Consider the following 17,538-nt stretch of genomic DNA (forward strand, 5'->3'; position numbering starts at 1 on the left):
GTCAGAGACCCTGCGCACTGCAGTACTTTGCTCTGCCCTCAACAGGGCAGGTAAAGTACGCCTGCGCAGGAGCTGCGGCAGGAATCAAAGATGACGACATCATCGTATGAAGATAGGGACGCTGGACCAGGACCGCCCCTGGGTGAGTATAATCTAACTTGTTTATCTTATCTTTCAGGTTACATCAGGGGCTTATCTACAGCGTTACAGAATACTGTAGATAAGCCCCTGATGGCGGTGGCCGCAGCTTATAGGGCAAAATTAAGGTGACAGATTCCCTTTAAAGGGAACCTGTCACCTCAAATTGGCGGGATATTTAAATGAGTTTTTACCAGTCCGATGGGCAGCGTTTCCTCTTCATTTCTCCACACCGTCCATCTCTGTTGTCCGCAATATGTTAGAGAATTAGAGTACATGTGTGCCATAGTTGGCGTGTGCACAATGCAATCTTCAGTGGCGCACGCGCAGTATGCTTTGCCCAACTGCTGGCAAAGCCGAAAAGCATTACTGCGCATGCGCCCGCGCACTATGTCCTGGAAGTATTTTGCTGTGTTGTGGGACATAGTGCGCAGGCGCATGCACAGTAATGCTTATCGGCTGTGCCCGCAGTTGGGCAAAGCATACTGCGTGTGTGCCACCAAAGATTGCATTGCGCACGCGCCAACAATGGCGCTCACATACTCTAATTCACTAACATATTGCGGACAACAGGGACAGACTGGGTGGAGAAATGAAGAGGAAACGCTGCCCATTGGACCGGTGAAAACTAATTAAAATATCCCGCCAATTTGAGGTGACCGGTTCCCTTTAAGTGTTTGACAAGATGATTTTATGATAATTACAGTAAATATGTTTGCTCCATGCGGATATCTAGTGAAATAGTTAATGCTTTTGCAGGATCTAACTTCTGCATTAACACGTAAGATAACTCTGAAGACCCCTTTGATTTCCTCTCCCATGGATACAGTGACGGAATCCGATATGGCTATTGCTATGGCGGTGAGTAGGAAGCACTGATCTACAGTATATGCTGCACACCATATTATATGTATTGTGTTTAATGGGAAAGAAAATATCGAGTTTTATATTGGTGTCTTTATGACTTCATGTACAGGCTAACTCTGCACTCTATAAGTTGTGGGGAAGTCTTATGTATGTTACTTTAGTACTGCTACTTAAATAGGCATTTACCTATTTTACGTTTGATTCCATGTATTATAGCTGATGGGCGGGATTGGTATTATGCACCATAATTGCACACCAGAATTTCAAGCTAACGAAGTCCGTAAAGTTAAGGTAACGTAACAAAAACAAATGTAATTATTAGTTTTTTTTTGGCATAGCTTGTTGTGCTCTATGGTTTTTAATAGTTGTATTAGTTTTCTTGTTTCTTTTTCTCCTCCATTACATGTGAGCTGGGTTACACGAATAGGTGAGGAGGGGTCACATCCACTTCATAATGTTGGTGGATTTGATTGATTTTTGGACTGAACTCCTCATTAAATCCTGACTGTGTGAATGGCCCTTAGGCCGCTTCACACTTGCGTTTTAAACGGCCGAGTGCAATGTGATAAAAAATCGCTTTGAACTCAGACCAATGTTAACATATGGGGCAGCTCCCAGCAGCCGACTTTTTGTCGGCCTTTTTCCTCGGTCTGAGACAATCGCAGCATGCTGCGATTGTCTCGGACCGAGGAAAACTCTTGGCTAACTCGCACCCATATAAGCCTATGGGTGCGAGTGAGACAGCGCACACCACTCGGATATCATCCGAGTGATGTGCGTTATAAGCGGACCCCAGCAATGGAGGAGATGGAGAAATTCATTTCTCCGTCTCATCCGCAGCTGTGCTCCAATCCTCCCTGTGCAAGAGAATCCGAGCACAGATGCATGACACTCGGCTCCTGCTCTGCTGCGAGCAGGAGCCGAGTGTCATTAGCATATCGCATCTGATGATCTCGCATCGGATACAATACGCCAGTGTGACGCCGGCCTCAGCAGTGTTCTCTGCTGATGCATACATCTGTGAGGTCTTGTTACGTTTGCTTGCATTTTCCTACACCGTTTTATATGGCTGATGTTCTCTTCTCTGCTTCCTTCTCATTCCTCCAGAAATTTGAGCAAGGGTTTATTACTGATCCTGTTGTGATGAGTCCAAATCATACCGTCGGAGATGTTTTTGAAGCTAAAAACAGGCATGGATTTTCAGGCATGCCGGTGACAGAAACTGGCAAAATGGGCAGCAAATTAGTTGGAATTGTGACTTCAAGAGATGTAGATTTTTTGACGGAAAAAGACTATACTACATACCTGAGTGAGGTAATATGTCAGTTCATGCAATGGTTGTGGTTATTTTTTTTAGATAGAAATGTCACATACACTCCTCAGCACGTGACGTGGGGTGCGCTTGCATGGGTTAATTTATTTTCACTTTCAACCTCTGTTTTAGGCTATTAAGTGAGCATAAATCTCACCCCAACATATTCAGCACACCCTGGCTTCTTAATTCACTGCCACCACTTATCAAACACACGGGGTGATGAGTCCCCAAAATATCATTCTGAAAGGCTGTCTCATTCTACTAGAGCATACAAGGTCAAACTTTATTAAAGATTTTATGCTTTAATATAAAAATAAACAGTGCTTACAATAAATATATAAAAAGGTAAAAAATAGAACGACATACAAATATGCAAAACATGTATAAAATAAAAAGTGAGAAATAACAAATACCTGAACATTTCTGTCTTCAGTTACCATCTGTTTTCCTGAGGGCCGGAGAAGTTCACCATGGATCACATCAGCCCTTGGGCCGCTCTCAGACTTCTCTTTGTGTAACCAAGCTTTTTTATAGCCCTGATCATAGGCACATATATCCAGGATGACCTAGGGGACACTTTCTCTAAAGTTGTCGCTGTTCTTGCCTTTCTAGTCTAACCAAGCGCATGCCAATGTTTTCATAGGTGATGACAAAGCGTGATGAACTGGTTGTTGCTCCATCGGGAGTCACTCTAAAAGAAGCAAATGAAATCTTACAACGTAGCAAAAAAGGTATGTCCTTATTAATGACCCAAGCTGCTGAATGTAGAGGAGCAGAAGTTTGTGTCTGAAGGAACTGCATGAGAGCACTGTGTATAGGGGTCTTTACATGTCGGCACATTCTTTACCTGGTGACCTTTTTATTGTTGTGCTGATTAGGTTGGGAGTTTTTATGAAACAGGGTTATAATGGAGTTCTCAACAAACTTTCCAGCAGGTGCTATCATTTAATTAGTAATCTGAGCTGTTTGCAGTGTTCATGTGCAATGTAGGTTCAGCATCTTGTCTTCAGTATACGCAGAAAATTATTCCCAACTGAGTGAATTATCACTTTATCCCCAGGAGGATCTGTATGCAGCAATGGCCAGGCATGCACGCTACTGCTCCATTCATTGCTTGTGGGACTGCCCAAGACAGCCGAGAGCTGTGCCCAGTAGCTCTGGATGTCCAGCAGACCCTGACTAGAGTAGTGGCTCATGTGGCGCCATTGTTCCATTTAAAGAAGGCATCTTGGAGCCCCTTCTCTGTATTGGTGACAATTCTGAGGATGGAACAGCAAGTTATATCTCATCTTGTGATAATGTGCGAAGATGGAAGAACACTTTTTGCGTCTTTTCCAAAGCTCTACCTGTTGCCTGACATCTTTTGAATGCAGCAGATGTACAATTATTGAGCAGTATTTGCTACATATAATGGTGGCAGAAATATGGAGAAATGGTCAAATCAGACCCCTTTATAGAGGATTCCATCTTAAGAAAATTCTGAGCAGGTGATACCAGGTTCATTTGTTTTCCTGATTTCCTCACTTGTTATGTAAAACCCTATGGCTCGGTCTTCGGGTGTTACCTTACACATGACCACGTCCCTGAGTGTATTTACACTGGTGTAGATGCTGCAGAAGCTCTGTTCAATAGTTTTAATTGTAGGCAACATAGCCCTAAATTTTCCATGTGGTGTAACACTAAAGTAAATGGCAGACAGACACCCTATCATCTGCACCTCTTCCATGTTTATTTCCAAAAGAACAACAAAGTGTTTAGTATATGACCCTGGAGGTAACCTTCCCAAGCACTAGGCGGGGGGGAACATTAGGAGAATGTAACTTTTTATTATACAGAGGACCTTTTATCTAATTTGTGTATGTTGCTCTCCAAAAGGAGCAGTACACGGGAAGAAAATTCCAAATATACATGGTACAAAGACCCCTAGCCGTTATATAGGGTGAACTTTATGGACCTAGGTCTTTTCAACTTTTCTCCACCAGATATACATTTTCGCCCACAATGTTGTGTGTTGAAGAATCCCCCATTGATCTCGGTATTTCTTTTCAATGGCCACATGGCTAGACTGCACAAAATTAGCTGCTGTGAACTGCAGAGACCCAGTGGGGGGTCAGAAAAGTGATAACTGGTTTATTTTTGTTTTGTTCCAATGTTTCTTTATCGCCTCTCATTGGGGGACACAGGAACCATGGGTGTATGCTGCTGCCACTAGGAGGCTGACACTATGCAAATAAAAAAGTTAGCTGCTCCTCTGCAGTGTACACCCCACCGACTGGCATTATACTCTTCAGTTTAGCTTAGTGTCAGTAGGAGGTGGACACGGGTCTTTCATTAGACCCTTATCTACCTCAATGTGTGTCGTTTCCTTTCAGGTTTTTCCGGAGGGATACAGGGTGAACAGTCACACCTGTAGTCCCACTATGCGGACTATGAGTACGGCGTGTACTGCTACCCCGTATCCTCATAGATCCCTCTCCAGGACCAAGATCCTAGCACACAAGCATGCTCAGAAGTCCGGTCCTGGCTCCGTCCTCCACCCACTCGCCCACCAGAGCCTGTCGGTCGGAGGAGACGAGGACGTCCATCAGCTCCGTGGACGTCTCATTCCTTCCAGGTTAGTACCAGCGGGGGATGTTTAGGTGAGTATTTTCCCTCCCCACCCTGCGGCTTCCCTGGATCCTAAAAAGAGGTTCCTATTTAATGGGTTTTCTGATGCGAATCGCATCTCTTTTCAGCCGCGCCGCTTCCGTGGATGCGGCCTCCCTGTCCCCTGTTCCGGCGCAGCTGCCTTTACGGACCACCGCGCCGCTTCTTGTCCGGGCACGCTATCAGCGTCGCCTTGCTCAGGGGGGACATGTCCGCCTCGTGTCCTGCAGGCTTCCCAGCCCCAGCTTCAGCGCGGCGGCTTTGCCAGCCGCCGCATTGCTTCGGCCCTCAGTGGCTCCCCTGCTCCGGCCGCTGTTTGTGGCCGTTCATTTCTTTTCTGCGTGGCGGCTTTGCCAGCCGCCGCATCGCTCTGGCTGCTGTATGCGGCCGTTCATTTCTTTTCAGCGCGGCTTACCAGCTGCCGCATCGCTTCGGCCCTCTGTGGCTTCCCTGCTCCGGCCGCTGTATTCGGCCGTTCATTTCTTTTCAGCGCGGCGGCTTTGCCGGCCGCCGCATCGCTTCGGGCCCCCTGCAGTTGCGTCCCTCTGGCCGCTTACAGCGCCGCTCATCCTCCCTCAGCGTGGCAGCTTGCCAGACCGCCACACCGCTTTGGACCTGCGGCTGCGCTACTCCCGCCGCTGTAGGCGGCCGCTCACCTACCACCTTCTGCGGCGCACTGTTCACCGCTGCGGCCCTTCCATGCCGGTCACCGATCGCTAATTTAGGCCCCGACTTCTGCTTGGGCCTACTTCCGGTGCCGGACTCCGCCCCCTTTCCTTGTTCGTCGGGCGGGCTTTTCTCCCGCCCGACAATTTCACTGAGAACCGCCTTTTCTCCTCCCACCGGCGCCATCTTGGGACTCCTGAACCACAAGTCCCCTCCTCCACAATAACAGAGTGATATAGTACAGTGGTAAGGTGTGCAGGCTTGCAAACAGAGAGCTGTGAGTTCGAACCCCAGCAATGAAAGTTAATTTTAAGCAGCGCAGATCGATCAAGATTACGGCAGCAGGCCTTACCTCCCTCCTGCCTAAGGGTCTATTTCTTGCCGGAGGTCCATACCATCTAGCCGGACAGCTTTCTCCGGATTTCGTCTGCCGTAAGTAGCTCTGCACTGCAGACTGACACTCCGCTATGTCAGTCCTGCAGCAACCCGATTGTTCCCACCGCCCAGGATCCCCCAGTCGATCCGCCCCAGAGTGATACCCCCATCCCAGGCTGGGCTTCCTCTCTGTTACAATCGGTGGCCGATTTAACACGGGTGTCTCAAACCCTGGTGTCCGTGCCGGATCGATTACCCCTGCAGCCCCCCGCAGTAGCCAGCGGGTCGCAGGAGCCGCCGTCCGAGCCCTCCTTGATAAGTTGCAAAAGGTCCAGACAAGAACGTCGGTCTGAGTCCTCTTCTCGCTCCATCTCGCCACACGGCTCTCCTCTGCGGTTGGCGTCCCCCCGATCCTCCTCCCCTGACTCAGGCGAGGCATTCTCTGATGCGCCCTCGGAGGAGATTTCGGAGCTGGATTCTAACCAAATCGCCACCATGAGGGATATGGTCCAGAATCTCATTGGAGCTATAAACCAAACCTGTGGCATTAAGGATCCCTCTATGGAACCCGCAGATCAGGCGGTTTTCGTTTAGACGGTTTTCATTTAGACGGGCCAAACCACCTTCCAAGTTTTTTTGCTCCTCATCCTGATTTCGAGGAAATCTTGTCCAGAGAGAGAGAAACCGACAGACGTTTTCAGAGGGGAAATCACCTGGGTGTGTTATATCCCTTTTCTCCAGAACTTACCGCCAATTGGACGGTCTCTCCCTCGGTGGATCCCCCTGTTTCCAGGCTGTCCACCAACACGGTGCTTCCACTGTCCGGCGGAGCATCTTTGAAGGATTCTAACGATAGTTATAGAATCCTTTGCGAAGTCAGCCTTTGTAGCAGCTGCAGCGGCTCTATGCCAAGCTTTTCCTTCCACTTGGGTCGCAATATCCATTTCCAAATGGGCCAAAGATCTCCGTCGAGGTATCCTGGACGGGGCGCCTCCCGTGCAACTGGCGGAGCTTGCTAACCAGATTTCCCATGCTGGTGAGTACCTGGTCTCCGTCTCCCTGGATACCGCGTCTTGTGCGGCTCAGGCTTCCATCAAAGCTGTTGCCATCTGCCGGACCGTTTGGCTCAAGACCTGGCAGGCGGACTTATCTTCCATAAAGTCCCTCACCAGTCTGACCTTCCAGGGCTCTCGTCTCTTTGGTTCCCAGCTGGATCAAATCATTAAGGATGCCACCGGGGGTACAAGTTCTCTTCTCCCCCAGGCTAAGCCTCGTCGCCCTTCTCCTAGACTGCAGTTTCGCTCCTTTTGGCCTTTTCGTCGCTTCGCTGCGTCAAACTCCTTTTCCCAGCAGCTACAGAGGCCACAGGCACATCAAGAGAAGAAGGCGGTGTCCTTTAGGCCCACTCCATCCTGGCGTCCTCGCTTCTCCCAGGGTAGACCCTCCAGGCCCAGATCCACCTTGACATGACTCTCGGCAAGACTCCAGCCCAACTCCCAGGTTGGGCGGCCGTCTTCTCTTTTTCAGGGACGTCTGGTTTTCCGCAGTAGAGGACGCATGGGTCAGGGAAGTTGTATCCTCGGGATACAAGATAGAGTTCGTTTCACGACCCCAGGATCCTTTCTTCGAATCCCGTCCTCCAAGAGATCCCGCTCTAGTTCCGGGCTTCTTCGCTTCTCTTCTCAAAGCCGGGGTAATCGTTCCCGTCCCAGAAAAAGAACGATTCACGGGTTTCTACTCTAACCCTTTTGTGGTACCGAAAAAGGACGGCAAGGTTCGCCCCACTCTGGACCTCAAATTGCTGAACAGGAGAGTTCGTCTGAGACACTTCAGGATGGAATCCCTTCGTTCAGTAATTGCTTCCATGGAGGCCCAGTAATTTCTGTGCTCAATAGACATCCAGGACGCCTACCTCCATGTCCCGATATTTCCCGGACAGCACCGATTCCTGCGCTTTGCAGTGCAACAAGAACATTTTCAGTTCGTCGCCCTGCTGTTCGGTCTTGCAACCGCTCCAAGGGTGTTCACGAAGATCATGGCGGCGCTGATGGCCATCTTGAGTCAGAGGCCTGGTCCTGTTTCCATACCTCGACGACATCCTCATCAGGCTCCGTCCTTTTCTCAGGCTCACGAAAGCCTGTCCATTGTTCTCGACTCCTTAGCCCGTTTCGGGTGGCTGGTCAACCGGAAGAAGTACTGCCCTATTCCTTCTCAGCGCATCATCTTTCTGGGAATTCTCTTCGACACTCGTCAGACCAGTCTTCCTTCCCAAAGACAAGAGATCCTCTGTCGGGACGTACGGTTACTCCAGGGTCCTCGGCCTCCCTCCCTCCGTCCGATCGGCCATGAAGGTTCTAGGGAGGATGGTAGCTACATTGGAAGCGATTCCCTTCGCCCAATTTCATTCGCGACCCCTTCAGCAAGCCATTCTGTCTCAGTGGGACAGGTCTTCTTCTTCTCCCTGGATCGGCCGATCCGACTCTCTTCTCGGGTCAAACGGTCTCTCAACTGGTGGCTGTCGTCACCTCTCATCTCCCAGGGCAGGTCCTTCCTTCCAGTTCTCTGGCAGGTGGTGACGACGGACGCCAGCCTGCTCGGCTGGGGTGCGGTTTTTCGCCACCTGACGGTTCAGGGCGGTTGGTCGTCGCAGGAGTCATCTCTGCCAATCAATGTCCTTGAAATTCGGGCCATCTTTCTGTCCCTCCCCCACTGGGAAAGGATTCTCAGGGGCCTACCAGTCCGGATCCAGACGGACAACGCCACGGCTGTGGCATATGTCAACCATCAGGGGGGGACCCAGAGCTCCTGGGCTCTTGCTGAGGTATCCAAGATCCTCCTTTGGGCAGAGGCAACGGTTTCGGTGATATCCGCGGTGCATATCCCCGGCGTGGACATCTGGGCCGCCGACTTCCTCAGCCGCGAGGGCCTCGCGGCAGGGGAATGGTCCTTGCATCCGGAGGTCTTCCATCAGATTTGTCTTCGATGGGGGACTCCGGACGTGGATCTCTCGGCGTCTCGAATGATCAGAAAGGTTCCGCAGTTCGTCTCCAGGTCTCGCGATCCTCTCGCAGTGGGCGTCGACGCTCTGGCCTTTCCTTGGTCACAGGTCGTGCTGCTCTACCTGTTCCCACCCCTTCCATTGCTTCCCAAACTGTTGAAGTTCAAAGCGGAAGGGGTGCCGGTCATCCTGATCGCCCCGGATTGGCCCAGGAGAGCTTGGTTCGCGGAGCTCGTCAATCTTCTCGCGGACGCTCCCTGGCGCCTTCCAGACAGGCCCGATCTGCTGTCTCAGGGTCCTATCTGCCACCCGAATTCTCGGTCGCTCAGTTTAACGGCGTGGCCGTTGAGACCGTAGTTCTAAGAGCATCCGGCCTTTCGGACCGGGTGACTCACACCATGATTCAGGCCAGGAAGCCTTCATCTTCCGGGATCTACTATCGTACCTGGGAGGCTTACTTCCGTTGGTGCGAGTCCAACCGCGTTTCACGTATGTCCTTTTCCCTGCCTTCCATTTTGGCCTTCCTTCAGGCAGGACTGGATTCGGACCTGGCTCTTAGTTCCCTGAAGGGCCAGGTCTCTGCGCTTTCCATCCTTTTTCAGAAGACTTTCATTTCCCGATTACAGGTTAAGACCTTTCTTCAATGAGTGGCCCTGTCTTGCCGACCGCCGTTCTTGGTCAGTCACCAGGACAAGGTGGTCTTCCGGCCTCCACCTTCTTTCCTTCCTAAGGTGGTTTCCACCTTCCACCTCAACGAGGACATCGTTCTACCTTCCTTTTGTCCAGCTCCGACTCATCCTCTGGAGCGATCGTTGAACAGCTGGGCCTCGTCAGGGCAGTGAGGATCTACCTGGATAGAACGTCCTCTTTCCGGAAGACGGATTCTTTTTTCGTCATTCCTGATGGCACGTGCAGATGCCAGCCGGCTTCCAAGGCGACTATTGCTCGCTGGATCAGAACGGCAATTTTGGAGGCTTGCCGGGTCAAGAACAGAGTGTCCCCTCCTGGGATTAAGGCTCACTCTACCCGGGCAGTCGGTACCTCCTGGACGGTGCACCACAGGGCTTCTGCCCTACAGCTTTGCAAAGCGGCAATTTGGTCTTCCAACCACACGGTCGCCAAATTTTAGAAGGTCCATACCTACGCTTCGGCGGACGCCAGCCTAGGCAGAAGGATCTTGCAGGCGGCAGTGGTGAGTCCTCTGACCTGATGGAAGTCTGTTTTTCCCGCCCTTGGGACTGCTTTGGGACGTCCCATGGTTCCTGTATCCCCCAATGAGAGGCGATAAAGAAAACAGGATTTTTGGTTGCTTACCGTAAAATCTGTTTCTTGAAGCCTCCATTGTGGGACACAGCTCCCTCCCAATGTTTTTATGTTTTATGTTCTATAACTGTTCTTGCATTTAGTTTTCAAGTTTGTTTATGGTTTTCAACCTTGTTCGTTATCTCCTACTGCTTTCTCACGAACTGAAGAGTATAATGCCAGTCGGTGGGGTGTACACTGCAGAGGAGGAGCTAACTTTTTTATTTGCATAGTGTCAGCCTCCTAGTGGCAGCAGCATACACCCATGGTTCCTGTGTCCCCCAATGGAGGCTCCAAGAAACAGATTTTACGGTAAGCAACCAAAAATCCTGTTTTTCATCTTTGTCATTGTTGAACAGCCTCTTTTAAATGGATCTTAACCTGATGATGCCATACTCATACACCTTTTTCAAATTGGCACGTCTTGTCACTGCTGCCCTCAAAGGGCAACATGAGAGGTAATAGGTCTCCTTAAAATGGGTTGTCCACTGTTAGACAACTTATTTACTTGCCTATTAACTAATTTAACCTATTCACTGCTAAAGTGCTCCCAGATAAAGGTAAAAAAAATTACATGAACACCTAGAACAGTGCCAATCCCGTGATATCGGTGCTCGTCTCCTGGCAATCACATGACCACTGCAGCCGATCAGCTGCAGCTTTTCAGTTTCTGTTAAAGCAGACATCCTATAAAAATGTAAGTAGTAGTTGCTGTAGTGTTGTTGGAAAGCCTTTATCAACATGAACAATGTCTGATTCCGATAGCAATGTTGAAGTATGATGCTAGGGATGTGTTGGTTTCTTTTGTATGGTCTGAAACACAAGAGGATAGAGATGAGGAACAGGGTTGTCTTTTTTTAAAAAACACAACAGCAGCCAGTTCTGTGATCAACTGCTCACTGCAGAGCAGCATATAGTGAAGGGTAGACAGAGATTTTTTTTTTATCTGCTGTGTATTGAACAAAGGATTTGAAGACTATGTGGGGAGACTGACAGAGCATGTGACCAGCCTTTGGCTCATTGGATGGACTTTACAATTTAGTGGGAGTATGTCACCAAGTTGCCTCTTAATCTCAGCAGCATAATGTAAAGACTGAGACCGATTCCAGTGACGTCACTTATGGTCCATTTACACAAACCAACTGGCAGCACGATACGACCAACAATGGGTGAACTGTTATTGATCCACAGTCGTTTAAATGCCTGTTAAAGCAGGCAGACCGCTGCAATTGATCTGCACTGAACAATCTATACTAGATCACTCAGTGCATGTAAGCTGCCATGGTTCTCGGCAGTGCGAGTCCGTTTACACAGAACCAAGAGCTATGATTTTTCGTGTCGGACAAAAGATTATTTCACTCATTTAACAAGTTTTTTGCTTGCTCATTTGGTGATCGGCAGTCTGTTTACATTGCAAGATAATCATTAAAAACGCTTGTTCATAATTACCTGCCATGAGTATTCACTTTATTATCTGTACAGTGGACATGTCGCAGTCATGCAATGTAAATTAAAAGGTTTGTCCACTACGAACACAATCACTTCTTGATCAAATTGTTTGGCCCGCATAAAATATTAAAGCCTATACTCTCCTCCCATGACCGTGCGGTTCCAGTGGTATCGGTGCTCGCTCTCCCTGGTGTTGACACGTGTCCCCGGCAGCCAATCTGCGCTGGCGTTACTGTCTCCGCCTTTGGACCAATCGAACATGTAGTGGAAGTCCGGGGTGCAGCTGATCTCGGAATTCCTCTTCCTGCTCAATTCATCAGAAGGTGGGGACAGTGACACCAGTGCTGATTGGGCACCGCCGTCACGTGTCACAACACCGCACGGGAGCCCAAGGAAGAGCGAGTGCGGGAACGGCACCAACACTGGAGGAGAGTATAAGCTTTATTATTTTATGGGGGCCATGCGAGGGGTATGACAAGAAGTTGTCCATTATGTTCTAATTACTATTGTTAATACATGGACCACACATCCACATTATATACATTGGGCTATTGCTGCTATTGAAAGTGATAAAATGTTGATGAGTTTTGGTACAGATTTTAAAAGCATTAGTTTGCTTCTGGTGCATCGGTTTTTATTTACCATGACAAGTGCAATGTAAGACTAGGACTTGGTCTTCTGGAGCCCTGGAATATTTCACCTGCTGCAGACGTAGAGGAGATATTTGGCTCTATGCAATACTTTTTAGGCTTAATGCAGGTTTAGATGGCTTTTAAAAATTTGGAGCATTGTCTTACTTAAATCTTTTGGAATTGCTCATTGACCAAAGGTAAGCGGGATCCTGGAGCAGATGCCTTCATCCTCAACCTCAATACTCCCTGTCTCCTTCCTGTCAGTAAGGGGGATGGCTACATGCCAACAAAGACTGCAGAAATGGATTGTGGTGGTAAGGAAATGCTTACACAGAAAGAGGCCTATTAAAGGAAATGATTGCTGCATCTTGGGTTTTCAAAATGTTCTATGAGAATTGGCTTCTTGTAAAGCAGTGATTGGAGGAATTTTACACTAAGGGGCTATTGCTTGTGGTCTGTGTGACTTGGTATGTTAGGGTAAAAAAAGGTAAGTTGGTGTTCAATAACATAACAAATTTGGTTATTACTCACAAACCATTAAATAACATGTAAGATGGCAGAGTGGTGCACACTGAATGATGGAGGAAAAGGTGGCAGGTTGGGGAGGTAGGTGCACGCTTAATGAGGAGGAAAAGTAACACTTTATGGCTATGTTCACACGTTGAGTAAATGGATGCTGAAGTTTCTGCATCTCTTGGCAGGAAAAACAAGAATATCACAACTCTGAATTCTAAGTTTAAAACCCTTAATGAATTTAGAGGCCCACTTCTATTAGTAATATGCAGCTTTCTATGGTGTACTCTTGCACTGCTTTACTAAGTCTGCTAACCAGCTATGCCATAAGCAGCCTTGTGAGTCTCTCCTTGTAATGGCTGTCAACGATAACATACTTTACCTTTTTACTACAGGAAAGCTGCCAATAGTGAATGACAGTGATGAGCTTGTCGCTATTATTGCCAGGACTGATTTGAAGAAGAACCGAGACTACCCTCTTGCATCAAAGGACTGCAGGAAGCAGCTGCTGTGCGGTGCTGCGGTTGGCACCAGAGAGGATGACAAATATCGACTTGATCTTCTCATGCAAGCTGGAGTTGACGTTGTTGTCCTGGTATATATAATACATGAGTTTTTTTTTTCCATGCTGTGTACATTTTTGGCATTAATCTGTATTTGTAGCAGTGCATGTGCAGCACGGCTCTTACAGCAATCGGTTGTTTATGTATTTGTTATATTTAACTTTATGGTAGCCAAGCAAGAGTCTGAGAAGTCTAAGGGTATGTGCACACGTTCAGGTTTTTTCGCAATAAAAACGCTATAAAAACTCATTAAAAACGCATACATTATGCATCCTATCATTTAAAATGCATTCTGCAACTTTTGTGCACATGATGCGTTTTTTTCCACGAAAAAAACGCATCGCGGTAAAAAAAAGCAGCATGTTCATTAATTTTGCGGGTTTTTTTTCTTCGCATTTTCCCACTATTCTACGCATTCTGAAAAAACGCATGCGGATTTCTGGCAGAAATGTCCGGTTTTTGTCAGGAAAATTTCTGCCAGAGATCCTGATGTGTGCACATACCCTTAGGCTACGTTCCCACTATGAGCTTTTGCTGCATTTGTTTTTTTTTTTTTTTTAATGCTTCCAGATGCTCTGCAGCATTTTTGCATGCCTAAGGCTACGTTCACATTCGCGTCTTTGGACGCAGCGTCGTGGACGCGGCGTACGAAAGACGCAAGTAAAACGCAGGCATTTTTGACGCATGTGTTCAACTTTTTTTTATATATATAGGGTCTTTTCAGTGTCTCTATTTTTTAAGTAAAGAACGCATGCGTCGTACAACGCACAACAACGCAAGTACTTGCGTCTTCTGCGTTGCCAATACACTTCAATGGAGTTTTTGACGCATCAACGATGCAAATGCAACGCAAGTGCGATGCATGCGTTTTTTTTAAAAAATTTTGGACGCAGAAAAAATGCAACATGTTGCGTTTGCCGCGCCCTGCCAGGTGCGTCAAAACGACACATGCGTCGCAAAACGCACCAAAACGCATGACAACGCATGCCTTTGCGTCCCCAATGTTAAAGATAGGGATGCATGATGCATGCGTTGTTTTGCGGCAGCGACGCTGCGTCCAAAGACGCGAATGTGAACGTAGCCTTAAGTAAAATGTTACTTGTATTTTTTTTTTTTTTTCAAATACGCAGCATAAAATAACTCACTAAAAAATCATCGTGTAATGTGACCTAAAACGTCACTTTTACTATATAAGATTAAAGGGCAATCTGGCAAGTCTGTTCTGTGATTGCTTTTCATTGGATTTAGTAAAAGTGAACATTGTGTGTGAAGTCTAAAACTCATTTTTCTGCTTGTACTTGATTTTAATTCAATATGCATTGGCTTTTAAATGCTTTCTTCTTCCTCAACAGGATTCTTCACAGGGCAATTCTGTGTATCAGATAAATATGATCCACTACATCAAACAGAAATATCCTGAATTGCAAGTAGTTGGTGGAAATGGTAGGTGTCTAGACTGAGATAAATATGTCCGTGTGTGTGTTGCGCACTGTGTTGTCGCCTCCCCTGCGGTGGACCTGCTAAGGCTAGCAGACCATTCATTATGTTCCCAGTATGTACAGCTATTTTGCCCATTGCCCTCAATATTTGGAATTGCTCTTAAAAATGGCATGTGTTCTGTAGGCATCTGTATACATGTGACTCTTTCTTCTGACAGTGGTGACGGCTGCTCAAGCAAAGAATCTCATTGATGCTGGTGTTGATGCTTTGCGTGTAGGCATGGGATGTGGATCTATATGCATTACTCAGGAAGGTAAGTGGTGGGCTGCTCTTCTACCCCCTGAAGTCCTTCTAATTAGTTAGCACTTGCTTTTCTATTTAGTCATATGTTACGGACATTTGACTTGCTAGTGTATGGGTAGCAATGTTTTGGAGATACAAGTTGACATTTATTAAGGTTTTTTTTTTGTTTTTTTTTTTAAACTCAAATTTGGTTCTTGTTCCAGTAATGGCCTGTGGAAGACCCCAGGGAACTGCAGTATACAAAGTTGCTGAATATGCCCGTAGATTTGGCGTTCCAGTTATAGCAGATGGGGGAATTCAGACCGTGGGACATGTGGTGAAAGCATTAGCTCTTGGAGCTTCTACAGGTAAGAGTCTACAAAATGAGAATTGTTTTTGTACGTGACACAATCTGATGATGATCCGTTTTGGTAACCATTATAATCGTGTATGGGGCAGAAATTTTCAGGTTAGTGTTCTTGTGGCAGACGAGGAGAAATCACTTGATACGCATGTCCAGATTTTCATCAATAGGACCTTACAATGTTGAAATCAATGGGTCTAACAAATTTAGTTTAATCTTGTCATGGGGGGGGAACCCTGCGTATTTAACCCCTTAATGACAGCCAATACGTCTTTTAACTGACCTGAGATATAAGAGAATATGAACAATAAAGAGAAAATATGCGGCACTCACCCCAATGTAGCAGTGAAAACGTGAACTTTAATGGAGAAACTGAGTAAATACATCCATCAGGACATCAGGTAAGCAGGAGGGTGCGGTATTGGAGCTTGGACAGTCCAAGCTCCAATACTGCTTGGACTGTCCAAGATTGCTGTAGTAATCTGTTCAGAAGTTAGAGACATTTAGGCGGTAAAAATACACATTTTCATTCCTATCATGCCACTTTGCATTAATTCCTGTAAAGCACCTGAAGAGTTAATAAACTACCTGACAGCAGTTTTCAATATGTCTGGGGGTGCTGATTTTAAAGTGGTATCGCGTTTGGGGGGTTTCCCAATATGAGACCCCTAAAGTCACTTCAAACATGGATAAGTCCCTAAAAAAATAAATTTTGAAAATTTCCTTGAAAAAATGAAAAATTGCTGCTACATTTTTAATCCTCCTAAAATGCTAACAAAATAAAATAACATTTTACAAATGGTGCTGATGTAAAGCAGACGTGTGGGAAATGTTATTTATTAATGGATTGCTGTGGTATGGCCATCTGGATTAAAGGGATAATCATTCAAAGTTTGAAAATTGCTAATTTTTTAACATTTTTCTCAAATTTTTGATATTTTTTTATAAATAAACACAAAACATATTGACCTAAATTTACCATTATCATAAAGTATAATGTGTCACGAAAAAACAGTCTCAAAATCACTGGGATTTGTTGAAGCGTTGCAGAGTTACGTTATTACCACATAAAGTGACACTGGTCAGATTTAAAAAATTTGGCTCCGTCACTAAGGGGTTAAAGTGTCATATGTGTGGATGGCTGGACAGAGCATTCAGTTAGCGTATCCGGTAACCTTAGGAGAACCACAACATGAGACCACTAGCTACTTTGTTAGTACACAAAATTAGCATTGACGGAAATGTACAGTAATTTGCAATAGGTCACTGTAGAAATGCAGCACAAACGGTCAGTTGGATCATGCCAAGGCAACATTACCCCTATTCCATAGCTACAAGCTCTTTGGTTTTACTTGGAGAACTTGTCGTCAGGATTTTATACTCCAAACTAATGGCATGTATGTAAAGGTGCTTTAAAGCCAAGTGAATTCTTACCTTTGTTGTATAAACCCATTTTGCTGTTAGAGAAATCCGTAGTTGAAATTGTATGCCAATGAGATGCTAGTGCAGTGGGTGGGCACTAGATTTACAGCTCTCCTGACACTTTCTGTTTCCTGCCTGTCTCCAGGTCGCTCATGGTTCAGTGGCCTGTCAGTTGGAGGCAGGAGAGCTGTAAATGTAGTGCCCACCTCACTGCACTTTCATCTCATTGGCATACAGTTTCAACTATGGGTTTCACTAATAAAGCAAAACTAATTTCTGCGCCCAAAGTAAGGATTAAACAGCACTTTAACATGCATGTCAATTAGTTTTTGGTTCAAAATCCTTTAGGCTTTCTTTAAAAAGGCTTACCATTCTCCAGGCGCAGTTTGTTGTAAAACAAAGACACGGCTCGACCTGGGTGCAGTGCTGACCCCGCGCCAACAGCATGGCAGCTAATCGCTACGCGGCCCGTTCCATCTACTTAGGCAGAGATGCTGAGCCCCATTGACTGCAGCGCTGTTGCCGACAATAAGGATATGTTCACTCGATCCTTTTTTTTTTTTTTT

At 46.7% G+C, this 17,538-nt stretch overlaps 1 protein-coding gene across 6 annotated transcripts in view; it reads left to right on the top strand.

Annotated features, from left to right (window-relative positions):
* IMPDH1 (inosine monophosphate dehydrogenase 1) overlaps nucleotides 1-17,538 on the top strand; it is a 224,651-nt gene that overhangs the window by 185,417 nt on the left and 21,696 nt on the right. For all 6 annotated transcript variants that reach the window (XM_069765450.1, XM_069765447.1, XM_069765448.1 and 3 more), the window contains 8 exons: nucleotides 898-999; nucleotides 1,222-1,296; nucleotides 2,113-2,319; nucleotides 2,964-3,051; nucleotides 13,297-13,496; nucleotides 14,817-14,907; nucleotides 15,122-15,217; nucleotides 15,411-15,554. In XM_069765450.1, the coding sequence (XP_069621551.1) occupies nucleotides 898-999; nucleotides 1,222-1,296; nucleotides 2,113-2,319; nucleotides 2,964-3,051; nucleotides 13,297-13,496; nucleotides 14,817-14,907; nucleotides 15,122-15,217; nucleotides 15,411-15,554 (1,003 nt within the window). The remainder of the gene's footprint in view (nucleotides 1-897; nucleotides 1,000-1,221; nucleotides 1,297-2,112; nucleotides 2,320-2,963; nucleotides 3,052-13,296; nucleotides 13,497-14,816; nucleotides 14,908-15,121; nucleotides 15,218-15,410; nucleotides 15,555-17,538) is intronic.

Source organism: Ranitomeya imitator, chromosome 4 (genome assembly GCF_032444005.1).
Source record: "Ranitomeya imitator isolate aRanImi1 chromosome 4, aRanImi1.pri, whole genome shotgun sequence".
NCBI classification, from domain to species: domain Eukaryota; kingdom Metazoa; phylum Chordata; class Amphibia; order Anura; family Dendrobatidae; genus Ranitomeya; species Ranitomeya imitator.